The sequence below is a fragment of the Bos taurus genome, chromosome 14 (genome assembly GCF_002263795.3).
Source record: "Bos taurus isolate L1 Dominette 01449 registration number 42190680 breed Hereford chromosome 14, ARS-UCD2.0, whole genome shotgun sequence".
Lineage (NCBI taxonomy): Eukaryota > Metazoa > Chordata > Mammalia > Artiodactyla > Bovidae > Bos > Bos taurus.
Window position 1 is genome coordinate 16,228,846 of NC_037341.1, and position 24,109 is coordinate 16,252,954.

Genomic DNA, 24,109 nt, shown 5'->3' on the forward strand with positions numbered 1-24,109 from the left:
GAAGCTGTTCCTCCAAATCTATTTCTGCCCATGTAAACATTTGCCAAGGAAACAAGGCATGTGGGCATGCGCCGGCCCCACAGGCCCTCGGGTTGCTGCAAAAGGCAAATGGAAAGTCACATGTCATAACAGTGGAAAGTACATACGCAACTATTCTTAGCCCTGGAATGTATACACGGTCTCTCTGCCCAGCAGTTCTTTCACAAAGCTCTAGAAAACTGTGAAAGTGCCTTCAGCATAAACAAATCCAGAATTCTCCCAGGACAAATTATTTGCCAGCTTAAGGAAAGGCCTGGGTTTATGGTTTCACTTGGAGCCAGAGGTGGAAAGTCTCCGGAGGGACCAGCTGCGGCAGGTATCGGTGGTTATCACTGCAGGAAAACGAGGTAAATAGCTCTAATGTTTAATTCTTCTGCAGGTGGACGGGTGGCCAGATGTCATCCAATAAACCCTGCCCAGGGTATCGTCTGGTCTCTGCTTTCTATTTATCTCATTTTAAAAGCAAAACCCACAACGCTCTGTGAGGTCATGTTTAAAAATAAGAACAAAACATTGCAAAGATCCATTTCCATCCCTCATTTCTGTCTTGATACCAGAGGCCACGCCCCCAGCATGACATCCGTGGCTAATGACTAACACCCAGAAAGATGTTTGGATGAGTTTACTAAGTAAGAGATATGCTAAGAATCTGGAGAAAGGTCCACAAACTTCTGCTTCAAATGCACAGACTGTCATCTTGCTTTAAGCTAACGTTTCAGCCCCTGCGACCACTTGCCACCTTCAACTCTCCCAACTTACCCAACCATCTTCTCTCTCTTTTTTAAATTGTTTTTCTTTTCTTTTCTTTTTTCAGATTGTCTGCAGATGCTATTTCTCTGTTACCTTTGAGAATAATCATAACCGAATACAGAGATTTTCACTGTGAGGCCCATACATTAGGTGATCCCATTTTCCAGTCTTCACTAAGCAGTATTCTTGGCAGTACCCACAAACAACTTAGTGAATGGACAAATAGATGTGCTCTAAATCTCGGAGCTGCCACAGCTTAACCCTCCAGGACGACCTCCCTCTTGGGACTTCTCCCCGTCTTTGCAGGATGGACACGGAGTCATCAGAGGGGCTCCTCTTCAAAGACCATGACTTTTCCTCTGACCTGCTGAGGCAGCTCAATGACTTGAGGCAAAATCGGATCCTGACTGATGTGAGCATCTGCGCCGGGTCCTGGGAGGTCCCCTGCCACCGCAACGTGCTGGCCTCCAGCAGTCCCTACTTCAGGGCCATGTTCTGCAGCAACTTCCGGGAGAGCCGAGAGGCCAAGGTCCAGCTGAAAGGCGTCGATGCCTCGACTCTGGAGCGAATCGTCCTGTATGTGTACACGGGCGAGGTGCACATCACTGTGGAAAGTGTCCTGCCCCTGATGGAGGCCGCGTCCATGCTGCAGTACCCCAAGCTGCTCGAGGCCTGCTCCTCCTTCCTCCAGAGCCAGCTGACCCCCAGCAACTGCCTGGGCATGACCAGACTCTCCGAAATCTTTAGCTGTGAGACCCTCCGGAAGAAAGCCAGGGAGGTGGCCCTGACATATTTTCCAGAGGTGGCCGCGTCGGCTGACCTGAAGGAGCTCTGTGCCCTGGAACTGAGAGACTACCTGGGGGACGATGGGCTGTGTGGGGAGGAGGAGAAGGTGTTCGAGGCCCTCATGGTTTGGATCAAGCATGACCTCCAGACCCGGAAGCGATACATGCAGGACCTGTTCAAGCAGGTCAGGCTGCAGTACGTCCACCCGGCCTTCTTCCACCACTTCATCGCCAACGACGCCCTCCTCCAGTCCTCGCCCCCCTGCCAGACCATCCTGGAGACTGCCAAGAGGCAGGTGTTTTCTCTGTACAGCACCGCTAGTTCCGCAGGCCTCCAACCTCTGTGGCATGTCCCACCAAGAAACTCTTACCAAGACTTCCTCATCCTCTTGGGTGGAAGGAAAGACAACCAGCAGACCACCAGGGATGTCCTGCTGTACGACGGACAGACCAGCCGGTGGCAGAGCCTTGCCAAACTCCCAGCCCGCCTGTACAAGGCCTCAGCCGTCTCCTTGCACCGCAGCATCTACATGCTGGGGGGCATGGCTGTGGGAAAGAGTGTGCCCAGTGCCAAGGTCTATGTCTTCTCCCTGAAACTCAATCAGTGGAGGCCAGGGCAGCCCATGCTGGCGGCCCGCTACTCCCACAGAAGCGCTGCCCACAAGAACTTCATCTTCTCCATCGGGGGGATTGGCGAGGGGCATGAGGTCATGGGCTCCGTGGAGAGATATGACAGCGTCGGCAACGTCTGGGAGAGGATGGCCAGCATGCCAGTGGGGGTCCTCCACCCTGCGGTCGCTGTGAAAGACCAGAGACTCTACCTTTTCGGAGGAGAAGACATCATGCAGAACCCTGTGCGCCTTATCCAGGTAAACAGTACTTGCTACCATACATGTGCACACACACACACACACACATGTATGCATACATGTATCCAGGTAAATGGTCCTTCCCACCATGCCTGCACACACCTACACACACACACACACGTATACATGTACGCATGTATGTATCCAGGTAAATGGTCCTTCCCACCATACCTGGACGCATGCGCACACACACACACACACGTATACATGTATGTATGCATGCATGTATCCAGGTAAATGGTTCTTCCCACTATGTCTACACACAAGCACATGCACACACACACACACACACGTACAAATGCATACATGACACATATACTCATACACACGTGTGTGCACTGCATGCACACACATGTATACATATCAGATCAGATCAGTCGCTCAGTCTGTCCAACTCTTTGCGACCCCATGAATCGCAGCACGCCAGGCCTCCCTGTCCATCAGCAACTCCTGGAGTTCACTGAGACTCACGTCCATCGAGTCAGTGATGCCATCCAGCCATCTCATCCTCTGTCGTCCCCTTCTCCTCCTGTCCCCAATCCCTCCCAGCATATGGATGTGTGCAAACACATGTATACATACACAAATACATGGATACACATATAAACACATACATATGCACATACATACATATAATACATGCTTGTTAGTTTCAGGGGAAGGAAAAAGGAGGAAGAGAGGGAGGAAGGAATGAAGAAAGTTTAATTTAAGCAAGATTTTATCCATTTATGAATTCTTTTGTGTAAGGTTAATACATACAAAGGTACATCAGATACATCTAAAGAATCTAGCCAGACTACATCAAATGTCAGATAGTGAAGTTCTACAGGTCTTCCCAGGTGGCTTAGTGATAAAGAATCTGCCTGCCAAGAAGGAGACACGAGTTCAATCCCTGGGTCAGAAAGATCCCCTGGAGTAGGAAATGGCAACCCACTCCAGTATTTTTGCCTGGAGAATTCCATGGACTGAGAAGCCTGGTGGGCTACCGTCCATGGGGTCAAAGAGTTGAACACGACTGAGCGACCGAACAACAGAATAGAAATATTGCAGATGCTCCTAACCCAAATCAGTAAGGCCTTAAAAGAAGATTCCCGAGCCCTGGTCCATAGTCTGTTACCAAAAGCCCAGGAGCCAGACCTCAGATATGCTGAATCAAAATCTGAATCTCCATGTGTGGGATCCTGACATTGACTGTTATTAAAGTTTACAGGAGATTCTAAGGCACAGCCAGGTTGTGGAACCCCTGCCTTAAATGATAGGCAGATGCTCATTTCACTTACAGGTTCCCTGAGAAGTGTGATTAATAAAGATCAAAATGTCATAATATTGGGTGTTTTCCAACTTTATGCACATTCTAATCTCTGTAATTCACCTTTAATAAAAAGCCTCTCTTTATTTTATTTTTTTTACTTTTTGGTCATGCATGTGGCATGTGGGACCTTGGTTCCCCAACTGGGAATCGAATCCAAGCTCCCTGCATTGGAAGCACAGAGTCCCAACCACTGGACCACCAGGGAAGTCCCTCTCCTAAAGATGATCAAGAAGGCCCCTGAGATCTGCTCTGTTCATTTAGAGGAGTTACACTGGGTGCCCTGGGGACACGGACAGGAGCTGTAAATCCCACTTACTCTCCAGGAGCTTAGGAGAGAACTGAGATTCAGATGCTGAATAGAGGGGTGCTCTAAGATCAGATCAGATCACATCAGTCACTCAGTCGTGTCCGACTCTTTGCGACCCCATGAATCGCAGCACACCAGGCCTCCCTGTCCATCACCAACTCCCGGAGTTCACTCAGACTCACGTCCATCGAATCAGTGATGCCATCCAGCCATCTCATCCTCTGTCGTCCCCTTCTCCTCCTGCCCCCAATCCCTCCCAGCATCAGAGTCTTTTCCAATGAGTCAACTCTTCGCATGAGGTGGCCAAAGTACCGGAGTTTCAGCTTTAGCATCACTCTTTCCAAAGAAATCCCAGGGCTGATCTCCTTTAGAATGGACTGGTTGGATCTCCTTGCAGTCCAAGGGACTCTCAAGAGTCTTCTCCAACACCACAGTTCAAAAGCATCAATTCTTCGGCACTCAGCCTTCTTCACAGTCCAACCCTCACATCCATACATGACCACAGGAAAAACCATAGCCTTGACTAGACAAACCTTTGTTGGCAAAGTAATGTCTCTGCTTTTGAATATGCTATCTAGGTTGGTCATAACTATCCTTCCAAGGAGTAAGCGTCTTTTAATTTCATGGCTGCAGTCACCATCTGCAGTGATTTTGGAGCCCAGAAAAATAAAGTCTGACACTGTTCCCACTGTTTCCCCATCTATATCCCATGAAGTGGTGGGACCAGATGCCATGATCTTCATTTTCTGAATGTTGAGCTTTAAGCCAACTTTTTCACTCTCCACTTTCACTTTCATCAAGAGGCTTTTGAGGGGTCCCCTAAACCAGTCTGGAGGGAATCTAGGAGGGTGTGAGGATGCAGAGGCCTTTGGCAAGAACTCTGTGAGGTTGGTGTAAGTGGACTTTAGCAGAGAGGCAAAAGAAGAGAGAAGGAGGTGAGGATGGAGGGTAAAAGAGGAAGGGGACACATGGTGGACACAGGACTCTGACATGGACTGAGATGGGCAGGCAGCTTCTCTGAGCAGATAAGTGCCATCAGGAGGAGGAGTCAGACTCTTCTACTGAGGAGGGATGGTGTTCCTGGGTAAGGGGATAGCTGGCAGAAGACCCTAAGCAGAAAGGGGATGAAGCCCATCCCAAGAGGAACCAAAAGCTTGACAAGATGGTTGTAACACAGAGGAAGGGGCAGAAAGGTTGTGCACCAAGGTGGAGCTGGGGGTGGTCAGTCCCCCTGTAATCTCCATCAGCCCCCTTCCCAGGTCATACTGAGCAACTCCCTCTACCCAGATTGCTGCCCCTGAGCCCTTTCTACAGAAATTCTAGAACATTCTTAGGGGATGAGTATTTGTGTTGATGAGGCTGGTCTGGCTTTTCAGGCCTTGTCAAGGAATTGGTGTTCAATCCTGAGAGTAGCAGGGTAGGTGAAGTAGTCGAATTCACATTTTTAGAACTTCCTTTGGACGCTTCATGGGCTTCCCTGGTGCCTCACCTGGTAAAGAATCTACCTGCAATGTGGGAGATCTGGGTTTGATCCCTGGGTTGGGAAGATCCCCTAGAGAAGGGAAAGGCTACCAACTCCAGTATTCTGGCCTGGAGAATTCCATGGACTGTATAGTCCATGGGGTTGCAAAGAGTTGGGCATGACTGAGAGACTTTCACTTCACTTGGATGCTTCATGGAGAAGGAACTGGAGGAGGCCTGAGAAGACAAAGGAAGGAGAACTGGCAGATCTTTCTAGAGGTCCAGGCAAGGTCCAGGATGATGGCAGCTTGGACTAAGTTGGTGCCAGAGATGACACAGAAAAGTAATCATTTCTATTCAATCCTTTCCTTGTTTTTCTCTTCCCATCACTTCTCCAGCCCATATTTCCCACTCCTCCCTGACCATCTAGGCAGACTCTAAGCCTGTTCCAGATTTCACTCGTGTACTTGAGCCAAGAGAGACACATTCTGTACCCCTCCAAACTCTGGCCACACCACTCAGATTTATAATAAAGTGCTTCTATGAAAAGCTAGAGACCCTCCTGTTTAAAAAAAAAACAAAACTGTTTTTCAAAATTAAGTCAACAAATACGTTGATGATGTTCACATTACAAAATTGTTATGAATTATTAAGACTAAATGCAAAGCTCAAAAGAGTTTATAAGCTACTTCATTCAGAAATGCACAAGACAATCAAACAAGAATCTTAAAAAACTGAAAACCAAAACCCAAAACACTAACATGTGAGTGATCCTTTCACCCTGCAGTCCGGAGAAGGGGAAAATGGGAAAAGTATCAGTTTGGAAGCTCCTCTTATCTGCTTAGCATTTAGCTTTGTCATGGAAGTTGTACTCATTCAGATACATAGTTCGGGATGAATGCTTGGGTTACTTGAAGGGGAAGGTTGGGTTTTCAGATATAGGGACAAAGATTTCTTCATCCGATGGTTTACCTGCACGCAAGCATTCTTTTAAAGGACTAAACTGCTGTGGAGGGGCTGGAGCGGGGGGTTGGAGGGGGAATGGGGGGGTTACTGTGCAAATTGTGTATGTAGATGTACCTTTCTACCTGGCCTTCTTTCCGCTTCTATGGCTGGAGGGCATTAGTCAAACCCTCTACTGTAACAAAGTATCACTTCCTCCAGGGTGACAAACCATCCTTTGTTGTCCTTGCCTCAGCCTCTCTGAGGGTATCATGAGAATTATGAGCAAATGTTTAATCTATTTTTGAAACCATCCTCAAAACTGCTAAAGAAGAGCGAGCCAGGAGGCAGTTACTCAAGTAAAATGCAATCAGTGTTTGCTTTCCTCCAAGGATCTCATTTTTCAGAGTGTCACCTGCATATCTGCAGGTGGTTTAAAACACAAGGCTTGCCAGCCATTGTAATTGAACCTCTCTAGCTGTGGCCTCTTCTATGCTTCACCAACTTTGAGAACTGACAGAGACTTCAAGAGAGCTTCAGTCTCAAAAGCCTCCATCAAGAAGAGCCACACAGGAGAAAAAGGAACCCTCCTTCACTGTTGGAACGGTATGGCGGTGGTGGCGGCGGGAGTTTCGTTGCCAAGTCAAGTCCGACTCTTGTGACCCCGTGGACTGTAGCCTGCCAGGCTTTTCTGTCCTTCAGGTTTCTTAGGCAAGAATGGGTTGCCATTTCCTTCTCCATGGGATTTTTCTGACCCAGAGATCAAACGCATATCTTCTGCACTGCAGGCAGATTCTTTACCGATGCGCCACCAAGGATACCCATGGAGAACAGTATGGAAGTTCCTTAAAAAACAGAAATAGTGTTATCATATGATCCTGCAATCCCACTTGTGGACATATATCTGGAGAAAACCATAATTCAGAAAGATACATGACTCCAATATTCATTGCAGCAGTATTTGCAACAGTTAAGACATGGAAGCAACCTAAATGTTCATCAACAAATGAATAAACATGTGGTACATATATACAATGGAATATTACTCAGCCATAAAAAAGAATGAAATAATGCCATTTGTGCAACATGGATGGACCTAGAAGTTATCATATTAAGTGAAGTAAGTCAGACAGAGAAAGACAATCATATAATATCACTTACATGGGGAATCTTTAAAAAAAAAAAGAGAGAGAGAGATACAAATGAACATATTTACAATACAAAAACATAGAAAACAAACTTACGGTTACCAAAGGAGAAAGCTGGGGTGGCAGGCAAATAAATTAGGAAATTGGGATTAACATATATACACTACTATATATAAAATAGATAACCAACAATACCTGAAACTAACACAATATTGTAAATCAACTATACTTCGATTTTTAAAAACCTACAAAAAGGACTTCTCTGGTGGTCCAGTGACTCTGAGCTTCCATTGCAGGGGGCATGGGTTCAAGCCATGGTTGAGGAACTAAGATCCAGTATGCTTTGCATGGTGTGGCCAAAAATACAAACAGTTACCAAATATCTTTAAACACTACGGATTCTTTACCAGCTGAGCTACCAGGGAAGCTCGACTAAGCACCAGATATCTTTAAACACTACTAATACTGTAATAAATGCCAATTAGAGTAGTACACAATTTTTTAAAATCTTTTAAAAAGAAAAGAAAAGCCATCCCTCCATGGCCCCAAGCAGAGCCATGAGTGTGGTGAACAAAAGCATGGACTCTGGGCTCTTCCACTCAGTCTAGCTGTGTGACCCTGGGCATGTTACTTAACCTCTCTCAGCCTCAATGGTCTAATCTGAAAAATGGAGGGAAGTAGTGGTATCCACGTCATAGGATGGTTGTGAAGATCAAATTTGATAAAATTAGAAAATATAAGGCCTTTAATATTAAAAAGCAGAGACATTACTTTGCCAACAAAGGTCCATCTAGTCAAGGCTATGGTTTTTCCAGTAGTCATATGGATGTGAGAGTTGGACCATAAAGAAAGTTGAGCACTGAAGAATTGATGCTTTTGAACTGTGGTGTTGGAGAAGACTCTTGAGAGTCCCTTGGACTGCAAGGAGATCCAACCAGTCCATTCTAAAGGAAATCAGTCATGAATATTCATTGGAAGGACTAATGTTGAAGCTGAAGCTCCAATATTTTGGCCACCTGATGCCAAGAACAGACTCATGTGAACAGACCCTGGTGCTGGAAAACATTGAAGGTGGGAGGAGAAGGGGACACCAGAAGATGAGATGGTTGGATGGCATCACTGACTCGACGGATATGAGTTTGAGTAAACTCCAGGTGTAGGTGATGGACAGGGAGGCCTGGCATGCTGCAGTCCAGGGGATCGCTAAGAGTCGGATAAGACTGAGCAACTGAACTGAACTGAATATGGCAGCAATTATAATTCAAACAAAGAATTTTCCATGAAGAATATTGGAAAGTTTTTGTTCCTGCTTTTCTTATGTGAAGTCCATCCCACATCTCTCATGAACTAACTTACATTTGATATTTAAACTTTAAACTGAGGGATTTAATAGGAGCACATGTCTGGGAAGGCTTCCCCAGTGGCTCAGCAGCAAAGAGTCCACCTGTGATGCAAAAGACCGAGGAGATGCGGGCTTGATCCCTGGGTCAGGAAGATCCCCTGGAGGAGGAAATGGCAACCCGTTCCAGTATTCTTGCCTAGATAATCCCACGGACAGAGGAGCCTGGCGAGCTACAGTCCACCGGGTCGCAAAGAATTGGACACGACTGAAGTGACTGAGCATGCACACACACGTCTGAGAATCATGATTTGCTGCTCTATTTCAGACCAAGGCCAAGAAATCCTGCCCCCATCTGTTTACTCTTTCTTCCTTTTCTCATGCTTCCTTTTTTTTTTTTTCTCTTTCTATAATTCTAATGACTTTCAGGCATGACCTGTTCAAAAGCCTTCCTCGTTTAGACCCAAATTTATTCTTGGCCCTAAGACCCTCTCAGATAGACTGGAACATGCTGAAATCTAAACATGAGCCAGAAATAAAAATGATTCAAAGATCATTGGTTTTATGCAAGTCCAAGTTGCTCCATTTCTCATTGAAAATAAAGAAATGTTCCAAGCAAGGTAAGCAAACACATACTATCAACTCAAATGCATAACTCTCAGTCCTTTCCACAGAAGCACAGGCACTGATCTCATGGGCCACATAAAGACCAATTTCTGATAACAGTTTCTTCATTCTGTTATATAATTATATTTTGTTTATTGATGGTAAGATACCTGTATTTTCAGAACCAGAGAAAAAATGCAAAGAAAGAGAAATCACTGCTCTTCTACGCTCTTAACTACTTCTACTTCTTAAAAACATATATCACTTTAAAATGCAGTGCCGTGATTTTATTTCTCCCTCAGGTTTATCACATTTCCAGAAACACATGGTTCAAAATGGAGACGAGAATGATCAAGAATGTGTGTGCCCCTGCCGTGGTGCTTGGGGAGAGGATTGTCATCGTGGGAGGTAAGTTTGAATGGAGGATCATGAGGCCAGACATGAACCTGGCATCTTTCCTGGGTAAAAGGGTAACTGATAGACAGGTATTGTCCTATAAGACAGCCTTTTTAAAAGCACATAACTGAACCACTTTGCTGTATACCTGGAAGTAACACAACATTGTAAGTCAACTCTACCCCCGAATATAAAATAAAAATTAGATTAAAAAAATAAGGAAATAAAATAAAAGCAGATCCATCCAGCTAGGGGAGTGTGGACGACTTGACAAAGCTATTTTCTCATCCAGAAGTCTCTCCATCTTTATCTGTAAAAAAGGAATGAAATCATGTAATATCTATTTCACAGAATTGTGATCATAAAATGTGCTCACCTATCTAAACCACTTAGCACTATCCCAGACCCAGGGCAAAAACCAAAAAAAAAAAAATGCTATTGTAAATAAGACTAGCTGCTAAGGGATAATTTCTCTGCAATTGCAGGATGTTACAGTTAAGAGGGCTGGTTGGGGTGGGGTGGGGGGCAGATAGACCTGGGTTCAAACCCTGACTCTGCCTGTCACTAATGGTCTGTATGCTCTTAGGCACATTTTTAATCTCTTTGTGCTTGTGTCTGCTGATCTGTAAAATGGGGGTCCTAAAAGTACCCACTAGATAAGGCTGTTGTGGGGACCCATTTCTGAGTTCCCAAAGCTCCTTCTTGGAATTGTTAAGGCTCTTGAATGAGCATATGTAAAAGATGAAAAGCTAATGAAGCTGAGAGGCTCCTGGAATCTCTGTTCTCAATTTAAGGATGACATGTGCACTGCCTTCACTTTGAGTTAAGATGCAGAGACTTGGGACTCTCCTGGCATCCAGTGGTTAAGACCCCACACTTCTACTGCAGAGGGCACAAGCTCAATCCCTGGTTGGGGAACTAAGATCTCACATACCACGCAGCATGACTAAAAACAAAATTAAAAAAAAAAGATGCAGAGACTCAGGTCAGATAGATCCAGGTCCAGACCCCAGCTTAATGAAACATTCCATGCTTTAGTTCAAAGTATAGCCTCAGGGTTAGGCGATGGCAGAGATCAGACAGGTCCCCGGACCACCCGCCTCCAGTCCCAACTAAGCATCGCTGACCTTCTCGATATGCCATTTGGTTTTCAGGTTACACGAGGAGGATCCTTGCTTATGACCCTCAATCCAACAAATTTGTCAAATGCGCGGACATGAAAGACCGGAGGATGCATCACGGAGCCACGGTGATGGGAAACAAGCTCTACGTGACGGGCGGGCGGCGGCTGACCACGGACTGTAGCATCGAGGACTCGGCCTCCTTCGACTGCTACGACCCCGAGACGGACACCTGGACGTCCCAGGGGCAGCTGCCCCACAAGCTCTTTGACCACGCCTGCCTCACCCTCCAGTGCATCCCCCACCACTCCACCGTCCCCTGGGTTCCATGAGAAACTGAGAAGTCATCTGTCCTAGTCAAGATGCTCTGGTTGCAAGAGACAGAGCCCAGCTCCAAAAAGCTTAACCCTAGAGGGGTGCAGGGGGAGCTAACAGGAGGGAAAGTTGCAGCGCCTGGAGACCTGGGACCACGCACACTGCTGACAGAACTCTGTCTCTCGCTCGATCTCTGTCTCTCTGTGTCTTTTCTCGCTCTCTCTCTCTCTGCCTCCCTCCTTACCTACCTCATCTGTAGGCTTCTTTATCCACACAGTGTGGGAACAATGGCGACTGATAAATCCTGACCCACACTCTCTAGCTTCAGAAGAGAACTTTACCACTATCCATATAATAACTGCTCCCCCAGAACGATGGTGATTGGCCCTTTTTGAATTCCAAGCCTCCCTCTTGAGGAAATCACCATTTCCAGTGACTGTGTTACTCTAGTTGGCTTGTCCTGGATTGTGTCTCTATAGGCCAAGGTGGGGTTAACAGTTGCTGCTGACAACCTATCTAAACTACACATAATGGATAGAAGTAGTTTCCAAGTGCAAGAAAGAAATGCTGAGCCCACAAAACCACATCTTTCCAGAACATCCTGGAAATTCAGAATGAGAGGGCAAAGACACCCAGCAGGGCCCCTGGAAGTCCTTCTTCCGGGGGCATCAGGAACAACAGGCCCTGACTGTTTCTCTGTGGGCTTCCCAGGTGGTTCAAAGGTAGAGCATCCACCTGCCAATGCCGGACACATGGGTTCGATCCCTGGGCGGTGGGGGGGAAGATCCCCTGGAGGAGAAAATGGCAACCCACTCCAGTATTCTTGCCTGGAGAATCCCATGGACGGTGGAGCCTGGTGGGCTACAGTCCACGGGGTCGCAAAGAGTCAGACACAACTGAAGTGACTAAGCACATCCACACACTATTTCTCTGCATTCTAGGATGTAGTGCATTGGAATGCCAGAAACTGGTATCTAGTATTTGCTAAGTTATCTGCACCACCACACAAAAAAAATAAAGTGTGTTTCTGCTGCCAAGTGATGTTTTTCTCCAGCCTCTGGGGAGCTATAAACCTGCAGAATTTATCAAGATTTTCATTTTGATAAATGTTATAAGAATTGCTGTCCTAAGGAAAGCCAACAAATTCCTTCAGAGTTTACCGCAGTCATGGCCCTTCCAATGCCAGGGCTGGCCATTTCTGTATGGCCCTCTTTATCTCAAAGTGTCTCCACGCTGGCTCAGTCCCACACATGGGAATTAGCTGAAGCTGCTGGCACATTACAATCACCTGGGAAGAAGTCTGAAAATGGGGCCGAGCCTTACTGAGGATGCACAGATGGGGATTCTCAGAGGCAGGGTCAGAGCTTGGGGTTTTTTTTTTTTTTTTTTGGTTGTTGTTTTCTTTGGCCACACTATGTGGCTTGCAGGATCTTAGTTCCCCAACTAAGGGGAACTTGCCCACTTGGGGCAACTTGCTTCACTTGCCCACCTTGGCAGTGAAAGTGTGGAGTCCTAACCACTAGACCACCAGGGAAGTCCCCAGAACTCTGTACTTTTGAAAAGCGTCCCGGATGACCGTAACGTACGTGCACTGAGGTCCAGAACCACCACCCTGCTCAGTTGTGGGCGCTGAAGACCTTCATGTGCTGGTCCCAGTCCCATCCTGTCCTGCCAGCCCCGCCCCAGCCCAGTGGCAGAGGCCAAGTCCTCTCTCCACCAAGGGAAGTGTCCAGAATGGGTCTTGATGCCCTGAGCCTGCATCCCGGTGCCCCCAAGCTGAAGCCTTCCTCCCCACCCAGCTCTCCAGGTCCATGGTCCAGACTTTTCTTTTCCTCCCAGTTTGTAGTTTTTGCACTCCTTCTCCTGCTCTGCCCTGCTCCCCAGACCACTTTGCTGTTGTCCAGACACCCTCCCCAGATGGTCAGCACCTGAGCTGTTGGCTGGCCCTACTCCAGCTTTTTCTCTTTGACCCTCTCTGAGTAGGCTCTCAGTCTCACCTCTCCTCTGACCCTGTACTCATGAAGGTGACCAATGACTCCATAAGCCCACACAGGGAGCCCACTGTCCCTTCATGCCTGACTTGACTGGTCAGCAGCATATGACACAGCGGACCCTCCCTCCATCTCGAAATACCTTCCTCGCTCGGCCTCTGGAACAACCATTCTCTTCCTTCTCCCTGCAGTTCATCCTTGTCTCCTTGTTTTCCTGGAGACTATGTGGTGCTTTACTAACCTCAGTGCTTAGCCCTGAGAACTTTTTCAGATCTACTCTCACTCCCTGGATAAAGAGCCTACCTGCCAATGCAGGAGATATAAGAGATGTGGGCTTGATTCCTGGGTCGGGAAGATCCCCTGGAGGAGGAAATGGCAACTCACTCCAGTATTCTTGCCTGGAGAATCCCATGGACAGAGGAGCCTGGCGGGCTACAGTCCATGGGATTACAAAGAGTCAGACACGACTGAAGCAACTTAGCACATCACTCCCTGGGTGCAAAGCTCACCCAGGGCCTGGCCATCCACAACTGCCCCACTACTGCTGACTGGCAGCTTTCTCTGTCTCTAGACAGAAGGGAAAGTGGGTTCCACTGCCTACCCTGCATCTCCACACTGATGTTAAGGAGACAGTTCAAACTGAACATGTTCAAGATCAATCTTTTCTCTCCAAGATGACCCCTCCATGGGCTTCTCCATTCTGGGAGAGAACAATACCCTCTCCCAGTTTCTCGGGCCCAAAGCCTCAGACACTTGTCTTGGCTCTTTCTCTCACACCTCCTTCTGTCTGTTCCAAGACTATCCAGAGCCACACGGCGCCTCACCCCCACAGCTCTGCCTCTGGTCCTGGCCGTCACCTTGATTCCAGCTAAACCATCACCATCATTTCCTCACCGGCCTCTCTGCTTCCACTTTGCCCCGAACCTCTTCTCCACACAGCAGCCTGAGCGCCCTTCAGTTCAGTTCAGCCGCTCAGTTGTGTCCGACTCTTTGCGGCCTCATGGACTGCAACACACCAGGCTTCCCTCTCCGTCGCCAACTCCTGGAGTTTACTCAAACTCATGTCCATTGAGTCGGTGATGCCATCAACCCATCTCATCCTCTGTTGTCCCCTTCTCCTGCCTGCCATGTACCTGGAGTGACCTTCGTTACACACAAAAGTGAGACAGAATCGATCATTCCCCTGTTCCCTCCAGAGCCTTCCCAGCTGTCTCAGGCCACCTGCAGGGATCCGCAAGCTTGCTTCTCCACCAGCTCCGGCCACCTCTCTGCTCTCATCTCCTGATCTCGCCTCCCAATACATCCTCCATTTCTTGTTCGGCCTCAGCCTCCAGCTCACACATTTCCAGCAATTCTCCACTTTCTGTTTCCAAGCTTGCTGTGCCCTCCTCCAGAAAATGCTTGCCCAATTCATAACCATGTGGTTTGCTCCCTGGAGTCTCTGCTGATGCCTCCATCTGATCCATCCACATCTGGTCCTGTCACCAGATGACAACCCTGAAATAGACCCCCAATACCTCCAGCCCCTCTGTCTCCATCACTCCTTCTCTGAGTGCAGCCATCCCCCGCCTCCTACCAGTCTCCTAATAGACTCACTGCTTCCATTCCTGTCCCTCTGATCGTTCCTCAAATAACAGGCAGAGTATTCTTTTAAAAATTCAGTTCTGATTGTTAGGTAGGAGTCCAAAATGGTGGTGGCTAAAAGACAAGGAAGGGAAAAGCCTGCGAAAATAGAACAAAAGAAGGTCTGAGGACCGGAGTGAGGACCTCAGGTAAAACAAACAACACTCCTGGCTAGCCCAATTTACACAGGACAGGCCCAGGGAGAGAGAAACATAAATAGAGGAGCCAAAGCTAGCTCGCTCGCTCTCTCTCTCCCGCGTGCTGGGTCGCTCTTCTCCTCGTGTCTTTGGATTGATGTGCCCTCACGCCTCGAAGATGGATTTTCCTGCTATCTTCTAAATAAAATAGAGCTGTAACACTGAGCTGTAACACTAATTTGTCTAAGAGCTATAACATGGTCCATTCAAGACCTGAGAGCTATAACACGGTCTATCCAAGACCTGAGAGCTGTGACATGCCGAGGGGGCTTTAATGTCCTTCACTCCAAATCTTTGTTGTGACGAGACAAAGAACCAAGGAACATACACTCGCGTGACATGATCATGTTACTTTCCTGTTCAAAATGATGTTAAGTCTTCCAGAGACCTTTGCAAGAATCTAGCCTTTATCTACCCTCCAGGGCTTCTCTGACCCAGCCCCTGCCTTTCTCTCTGACTTTCTCTGACCCAGCCCCTGCCTTTCTCTCTGACTTTCTCTGACCCAGCCCCTGCCTTTCTCTCTGACTTCATCTTTTGCTTCCCCTGCTCCCTACAGTCATCTCTGCTTAGCCATCCTTTCTTAGTCCCCCTCCTCTCTCTTGCCACAGGGCCTTTACACTTGTTCTTGGCCTTGCTTAATACACACCACCTCCCTCACCTCTTCACCTAATGTAATTTCAATTTATACTTGACACTCCAGATTTAAAAGTCATTGCATCGAGGAAGTCTTCCATGCCCCCCACCACCCCAGCCTGAGTCAACTCTCCTATTAAATGACCCCCTTGTCTCTGATATGACCCCTTTGAAGCCCTCACCCCATCTGTGATAATTTGATTATCATCTTCCCTTCTATAGTCTTACACTTGTTCCATTTTCCTCTGCATTCCCAGAGCCAGGGCTGGCTGGGCTCAGCGTCAGCCACAGGGATTGCAGATCCTCGATAAACATGTGATGAGTGGATGAAAGAATTGGTAAGTGGACACAGAGGCTGAATCAACACCACCTCGGGGATCTCCATCTCAAACTCAGAGCTAAGTATGCATGGGCACTACTTTAAGCTCTCCCAGGCCCTCTGCTAAGGGAACACTCTGTCCTTCCCACTTTCCCTCTCCTTTCCCCTCCTAAATCAAGTTTGGTGACTCTGGGTGGCACAGCCTACCTCAGTCAAGCCTGCAGGCTTTGTCCAGAGGGCCCTATTTGCCTGGAATTAGAAGGAGGCGTCTTGCCATCTATAACTCCTTTTGCGGCCTCCAACAATCCTTCTGTCAGAGACTTGCTAATGCTTTGACTTTCTTTTCCCTTCGTCTCCATCCAATATTTAATAAGCTGCCAGAGTCTGTGGCTACTCAGAGCTCGTCTAAGTCTCCCTGGGGCACAAAACTATGTAAATTGCCTGCTGGGATTTATAAAGAAAGATGTCCCAGAGCCAAACCCATTAGGGCGCACATCACAGGCCAGCTCCGTGGGTCAGATCAGATGCCTCTGTGACAGGTGCATGCCACACACCTGGGCCTCCCGAGGTCAAGCCCCACATCTGAACTGGGCTGCAAAATGACCCTCCACATCCAAGGAATCCTTTCCAATCTGCTGACCATAAACTCAGACCAACACGAAAGAGAGAGAAGGTTTTGGCACAAAGTGTCCTCAGTCTTGCTGCTTGAGGAGAGAGTCACGGTCCAGAGCTGAGGTCAAAATATATTTAGCCAGGAGCAGTGAAACATTTTAAGTGGAAAAATGTCAACTAGGCTGACTAATCATCTCAACAGGCAACAAGGGAAGAGGGGGAAATGAAGCAGAGTGAGGGCTAAGCAAGAAAACATCCACAAAAACATCAAACACCCTGTCCCAACACACCAGGGAGCAGGAGGGGGACTAGCAGAGAAAACAGCATGGGAGGAAAGAAACTGCAGCAGGGGAGCGGTAAGTGGGGTGCAGGAGGGGCTGCCAGCTTCCGCACTGAGACACGCCCCCTGCAGCCCTGACTCCCAGCAGGCATCTTGTAAGAAGGTCTGCTGTGCTGAGACCACCATCAGGCCCCACGCTGACCAGGAAATGACCAGCAGATACTACAGCAGCGGTCCCCTGGCAGAGCTACATGGCCCCAGTGAGAGACAGTTGCTGGCATCCTGGCCCCACCCCATGCAGACCCTTCCTGACTCTCGTCCCCATGAGCAGTGGTGACTCAGAAGGTGAACCCCCTCCTGGAGGGTCCAGTCTCCCCTCCAGATGGTCTCCCCCTTATAATCCTGCTTCATCCTCTTTTATATCCTGTCTGATGAGGGTTTCCCAGATGGCTCAGTAGTAAAGAATCTGCTCGCCTGTGCAGGAGACGCAAGAGATGTGGGTTTGATCCCTGGGTGAGGGGGATCCTTGGAGGAGGAAATGGTAATCCACCCCAGTATTCTTGTCTGGAAAATTCCATGGACAGAGGAGCCTGGTGGGCTACAGTCCACGGGCTCACAAAGAGTCAGACACGACTGTGTGACTGAGCATGAGCACATGCTCTGTCTGATGAACAAGAACAAGCCCCAGATATCCACGTTTTAAAAACCAAGTACCCCTGCCGCCTATAATAAAACTCTGTAACACCCTGACAAGGACAATAACTGGCTTTACTCAAACGTGTTCTCGGTACGTCTGACACCACCCTCTCCACACAGCTCCAACACACCCCCATGCCTTTCCACAGGCTACTTTTGCTCCAGTGCCTCCCCCAGCCCTACCTACTGAACCCTTACTTGGCCTTCACCTCCTCCATGGAACTCTTTCCAACTTTTCTACCTACCTTCCCCTCTCCCTCCCTCCCTTTATTCCCGCTCTTTTCATATTATAGCACCATAGAGACCTGGAATGAAACCAGAAGGGGTGCTCTTCGTGGAGGCGAAGACAGAGTCTCAGTGCCCCATAAACCCCTGGGCCAAGTTCAATCACTGCTTGGCACTCAGATGACGCTGAAGTGCTTGTGGAATGAATGGGTGCCTGCACAAACGAACAGACCCTAAACACCACCAGGGTGTTCATGCTGCTGTGGGTGAGAACTTATGCACTGGTGCTTTTAAGTCAGGAGTGAACCCCGATGGTGCTTAATTTTTAAAAATTATTATTGCAGACCGACCTGACAACAATGAAAAACACAGACTAGAGCAGTATGAAATATGATGGGGAAGAAAATGACATTGATTTTTAACCCTGGGAATGCTATTCAAAATGGCACAGCTGATGGCCATCAGGCCATCCAGGTCCCCAGAACTCCACATGCCCACCTGGATCATTTTTCAGAGAATCTTCCCCTTCCCCTCACCTAATCCAGTCATCTGGACTTGGATGGCATTGAGTCCTTCCCCAGCCTCAGGGACCCCAACGACCTTCTCTTGCCAACAAGTGTTTGAGGAAGCAGGCACAGAAATGTGGGAGCAGGAGAGACCTGGGCCGGGATTCAGGGTCTGTCACTCCCTGGCAGTGCAACGTCTAAAAAGTTACTTCACTTCTCTGAGCCTCAGTTTCCACATCTGGAAAATGGGTGGACTTTTACCTACCTGAGGGATTGTTTGGAGAATGACAAGACAGATGATGGCCATTAACAGACACAGTACAGTGTCTGACATTGAGTGGACAATGGACACAGTCAAGTTCCCTTCTCTTCCTCTGTATTAGGTATTTCTCTCTGTCTTCTTCACTGGCCAGTCTGCACGTCCCCCATGAAAAACTTCACTCAGTACCCACTTGGACCAAGGAGAAGCAGTTGACACAGATAACCCTTGGCAGCCCCTCCCTTCTGGCTGCCACAGTTTCTCACACCTGAGAACCCATTTCCTGCCTCTGCTCACTGATCCTCCTTTGAGAGCACTGCTTTCTTCTTCCTTCATTCACTTATAAGCTATTATGCATTCAACAAGTACTGAGCAGAAACCCCTACATGCAGGCACAGTGGTAAGGAGGTGAATAAACTCCTGCTGTCACTGACCAATGGAGTTTCCCCAACTGCATGTGCTCCAACCTGGGAAAAGAGTGTGGGAATGAGGGCAAGGCTCTGATACCTCCTTTAGGACTCAGCTCAGACACTGTGTTGGCTCCCAGGGGTTCCCAAGACTGCCATAACAAACTCTACCAACTCAGCAGGTTCTAACAACAGAAATTTGTTCTCCCACGTTCTGGAGGCTAGAAATCCAAAATCAAGGTATCGGCAGGGCTGGGCTCCCTCTGAAGGCTCTAAGAAGAATCTTGCCTCATCTCTTCCAGCTTCTAGGGGCTCCTGGAAAACACTGCCATTCCTTGGCCAGTAGCTGAATTGCTCCAATCTCTGCCTCCATCATCACACAACATTCTCTGCATGTCCTCCTCTGTCTCTTATTGGACTTGGGGCTTACCCTAACTCGTATGATCGCATCTTGATCCTTACCTTATTACGTCTGCAAAGACCCTACTTCAACCAAGGTCACATTCTGAGGTTCTGAGTTGTCATGAATTTGGGGAGGAGGCATTATCTATCCCATGTAGACAACATCTCTCCCCAGAAGGCATCTTGCTGACCTGCACCATCCTTGGTCCCAGGCTGGGCCACCACGACAGACACCTCCTCATCTTCCCTTTTCATCAGGGGCATCTCATGGGTGGGGACCATGTCTGAGAAGGTACTCAGTAAATGTGTATTGAACTGAACTAAACCATTTCACTGGAGAAGGAAATGGCAACACACTCCAGTATTCTTGCCTGGAGAATCCCATGGACAGAGGAGCCTGGTGGACCACAGTCCATGGGGTCAAAGAGTTGGACACGACTGAGCGACTAAACCACCACCAAACCACTTCATAGGGACTGCTGCTGCTAAGTCACTTCAGTTGTGTGTGACTCTTTTCGACCCCATAGACAGCAGCCCACCAGGCTCCCCTGTCCCTGGGATTCTCCAGGCAAGAACATTGGAGTGGGTTGCCATCATAGGGACTAGCAACTCTTTAATGAACTCCACGGTCAATGTATACAAGATATAGCTTTCGAGCAGCTTCCCAAAATCCCAAGGTGAGCAACGTTTGCCAAATGCCTATCAAGGAGGAGTTAGAGTCCGTGAAGAGAAGCCCAGAATCAGGCACGAGAAATGATCTAAGAGAACTCATCTGTTAGCACAATGTCACCACCATGTCCTCTTCTCCGTCTAGCCAACATAAACCTTTGGGATGACGTCGTGAGAGGCTGCACGTTAACACAGAAGCCAATGCCGAGGGGGCTGGAGGGAGGGATCTGGTTTCTGAAATGTCAGCTCTCATGCAATCTTATAGGAATTCTAGTCTTCCATTCAAACACCATATCATTCTCTTCTTGCAGGGAGTTTGGGTTTTGTTTTCCCTAAAGATACCCATGAGTCTCTTTTGTTCTTCATTTTACTTATTTGATTTAATTAGGATTCCAGGGCCTGTGGTCCAGAAATCCCCAGTGATGCTCCCAGAACAAGTTGATGGTCCAGAAAATGGTGATTTGAGGACAGAGATTCAAGAATCCCAAGTGTTTGTAAGTTAGGAGGATGCAAGCACAAGAGCCTAGTCCTATTCAAAATTGGAGGCTGTTTCTGCATTTCCCCCCAAAAACCCTCTGGCTCTCCTTACGTTCAGAGACCAGAGGCCATCCCAGGGCAACTGCAAAATCAAAACCCTTGGAGACAGCCTGGAAGTGAGGCAATGTGGAGACATCTATTCTCAAGATAAGACTGAGGAGAAAATAGTAGAATTCACTAGCAGAGCCTCTGAGACACTTATCTTTGGTGAAGTGTTGGAGAAGAAAACAGAATTAATCCCCACTTTGGCTATAGATGTGTTTGACTTAACTTATCTGCAGGGCAAAACTAAGAATGCTCGTGGTTTGAGAGGGCCCAGATAATTCTCCACTTGAGACTGAGACCACCAGGGTCTGTGCACACAGGTGTAACAATTGCTTTTTACTTGATAAGCTGTATCCAACTCTTTTGAGATCCCACGACTGTAGCCTGCCAGGCTCCTCTATCCATGGGATTATCCAGGGAAGAATACTGGAGTGGGTTACCATTTCCTTCTCCAGGGTATCTTCCCAGACCAGGGATCGAACCAACATCTCCTCCATTAGCAGGCAGATTCTTTACCTGTTGAGCCATCAGGGAAGCTGGTATAACAATTAGCCTTCAGAAAATGTTTGCTGAGTGAAGTAATCCACGAATGACAATGACTAACATTTCCTGCCCCCTTACTAAGCACTGTACCCACATTACCTGGCTCAGGTATCACAAGACTCTTCCAGATTCTCCTCAGCACCTTCCTGAAACCCTTTATCAAATACCTTCTGGAATTTCCCTGGCAGTCCAGTGGTTAAGACTCTGTACTTCCAATGCAGGGGATAAGGGTTCAATCCCTGGGCAGGGAACTAAGATCTTGCATGCTGCAAAGCCAAAAAAAGAAAAAAAAATCAACTGTCTAAAATAAAATACAGCCTCCACCCCACTCACTGCATTATTCTTTCTCACCCCTTTTGTCTTTATTTCATACCTTTAATCATAACTATTTATTATTTAATTTGCTTTCCTGACTTTATTTAGCTGATGCCCTCACCCAAATGGAAGTCCCATGAGGACGGAGAACAGGGTTGCCTTGGCCACATCTGCCTCCTTGGTTCCTGACACAGAGAAGGTAACCAACACAGGTTTGCTCAACAAATGAATACTCAACCCCTCCCGAGGAGGGCTGCAGGAAGACCACTCTGCGGGCAGCCAGGGGAAGGATGGAGGAATCCAGAGAGTTTAGATGCGCTGCTATTCCCATCCCACGATGAGCTACAGCTGTTAATAGAACAGCAAGGACTTAGGAAACAAGGAAACAGAATCCACAGGGAGCTGGACACTAACTGATGCACAAAGGGGAGGAGGTGGGGAGCAAAGAAGAGAGAGAGCACGCAGTTGCTAGCTTGACTGACTCTCAGGATGACTGTGCCATCAGCAGAGAAGTGCAGGACAAAGGCAAAGGGAGGTTCGCCTTGGGGCTGCTAGCCAGGAGGTGAGAACCCAGAGACAGGAACTGAGGTCTCCCATGTCCAGAGCAGTGTCCCCTGCACCCCGGAGTTGGCACAGCCCTGTGGATCTGTAATCTTGCCTACAGTCTGTCTGGGGCTTCCCAGGTGGTCCAGTAGTGAAGAATCTGCCTGCCAATACAGGAGATGAAAGAGAGGCAGGCTCGGTCCCAGGTTGTGAAGATCCCCTGTAGAAGGAATTGGCAACCCATTCCAGTATTCTTGCCTGGAGAATCCCATGGACAGAGGAGCCTGGTGGGTTACTGTCCAAGGGGAATTACAAAAAGTCGGACACTACTGAAGTGACTGAGCACATAGCCTATCTCCCCCACTAGGTCTTAGGGACCCATCTCAGAACCCCCTTTTGAGACTTTCCAGTCCCCACTCCAGTACTCTTGCCTGGAAAATCCCATGGATGGAGGAGCCTGGTAGGCTGCAGCCCACGGGGTCACTAGAGTCGGACACGACTGAGTGGCTTCACTTTCATGCATTGGAGAAGGAAATGGCAACCCACTCCAGTGTTCTTGCCTGGAGAATCCCAGGGACGGGAAGCCTCGTTGGCTGCCATCTATGGGGTCGTACAGAGTCGGACACGACTAAAGTGACGCAGCAGCAGCAGTCGCCACTGAAAACACCTCTAACAGTGGTTTGCGTGGTGACCTTTCGAGTCTGCAGAGGAGGCTATATGGCAGTTTCTGAATGGACAACAGCATAGAGGGAGCCAAAGTGCCTGGCTGTGTGACCCCGAGAAAATTAACCAACCTCTCTGTTTCTCAGTTTCCTCCTCTCTAAATTAGGGATTATGATAACACGTGCCTCCTCATAGAGTTTTTGCGAGGATTAACTGAATTAATATACATAAGTGCTATCTGTGGGTTGGCCGTTAATACCATTTCTGCTATTAAACATAATGCATTACAAAGAGCCATCTGTAGCTATATGGCCTTGGGGACATCTCTTAACCTCTCTGAGCATCAGGATCCCCTGTGGTAAAGTGGAGATGAGGATGCTATCTCACTGTAGTGGTTTGAATCATGGCCCCAAAACATAAAACCTTATTTGGAAAAAAAAGAGATCTTTGCAAATGCGGTTATATAAAGGATCTCAGGATGAGATAATCCCGGATTAACTAGGCAGATCATAAATCAAATGGCAAGTGTCCTTTAAGAGAAAGGGTGAGGGAGATTTGAGGCACAGAGGCAAAGATGAAGGCAGAGACTGGAGTTACGCAGCCCACAAGCCATGAAACGCCTGAAGCCATCAGAAACCCGAAGAGGCAAAGAAGAGTCCTTCCTCATCTAAAGCCTCTAGGAGGGGAGCAACCCTGCCAATACCTTGATTTGGGGCTTCTGGACTCCAGAACTTGAGATAATGCATTTCTATTGTTTCAGACCATGGGATTGTTATAGCACCCACAGAAAAGCAGTAACTCCTTCATAGGATTCCTGCAAGAATTAGAAGAGATAACATCCATAAGGGCTGCCCTGGTGGTGCTAGGGGTAAAGAATCTGCCTGCCAATGCAGGAAATGGGTAAGGAAGATCCCCTGGAGAAGGAAATGGTAACCCATTGCAGTATTCTTGCCTGGAGAATCAGACAGAGGAGCCTGGCGGGCTACAGTCCATGGGGTTGCAAAAGAGTCGAACAGGACTTAGCGACTAAACAGCAACAACATTGTTATAATTTACCTCCCTTCCCTGGACCTTTGTCTCCCCACCTGTAAAATCAGAATTTACATGCAATAAAGGTGTCCAAGTTTTTGCTACCTTCTGCCAGCTCCTTCACCCTTCAGCTCCCTCACATGGCAAGTTGGGACCATGTTATAATAATTCCTTTTCTCTCTCTTTCTACCTCTGTCCATCATCTCAAAGATCCGTGATGGACAA

The 24,109-nt window shown here is 47.9% G+C and overlaps 1 protein-coding gene across 1 annotated transcript; it reads left to right on the top strand.

Moving 5' to 3' along the window:
- The first annotated feature begins 202 nt into the window (after positions 1 to 202).
- KLHL38 (kelch like family member 38) lies at positions 203 to 12,431 on the top strand. Its single transcript, XM_002692637.7, has 4 exons — positions 203 to 386; positions 854 to 2,443; positions 9,861 to 9,966; positions 11,109 to 12,431. The coding sequence occupies exons 2-4, from the start codon at positions 1,016 to 1,018 to the stop codon at positions 11,405 to 11,407; spliced, it is 1,833 nt and encodes a 610-aa protein (XP_002692683.2). The 5' UTR covers positions 203 to 386; positions 854 to 1,015; the 3' UTR covers positions 11,408 to 12,431.
- Positions 12,432 to 24,109: the final 11,678 nt, after the last annotated feature.

Coding starts and splice junctions, on each gene's coding strand:
- KLHL38 (XM_002692637.7), top strand. CDS start 1,016: ATGTGCTCTAAATCTCGGAGCTGCCACAGCTTAACCCTCCAGGACGAC. Junction 2,444..9,860: donor ACCCTGTGCGCCTTATCCAG/GTAAACAGTACT, acceptor TTTCTCCCTCAG/GTTTATCACATTTCCAGAAA. Junction 9,967..11,108: donor GAGGATTGTCATCGTGGGAG/GTAAGTTTGAAT, acceptor TTTGGTTTTCAG/GTTACACGAGGAGGATCCTT.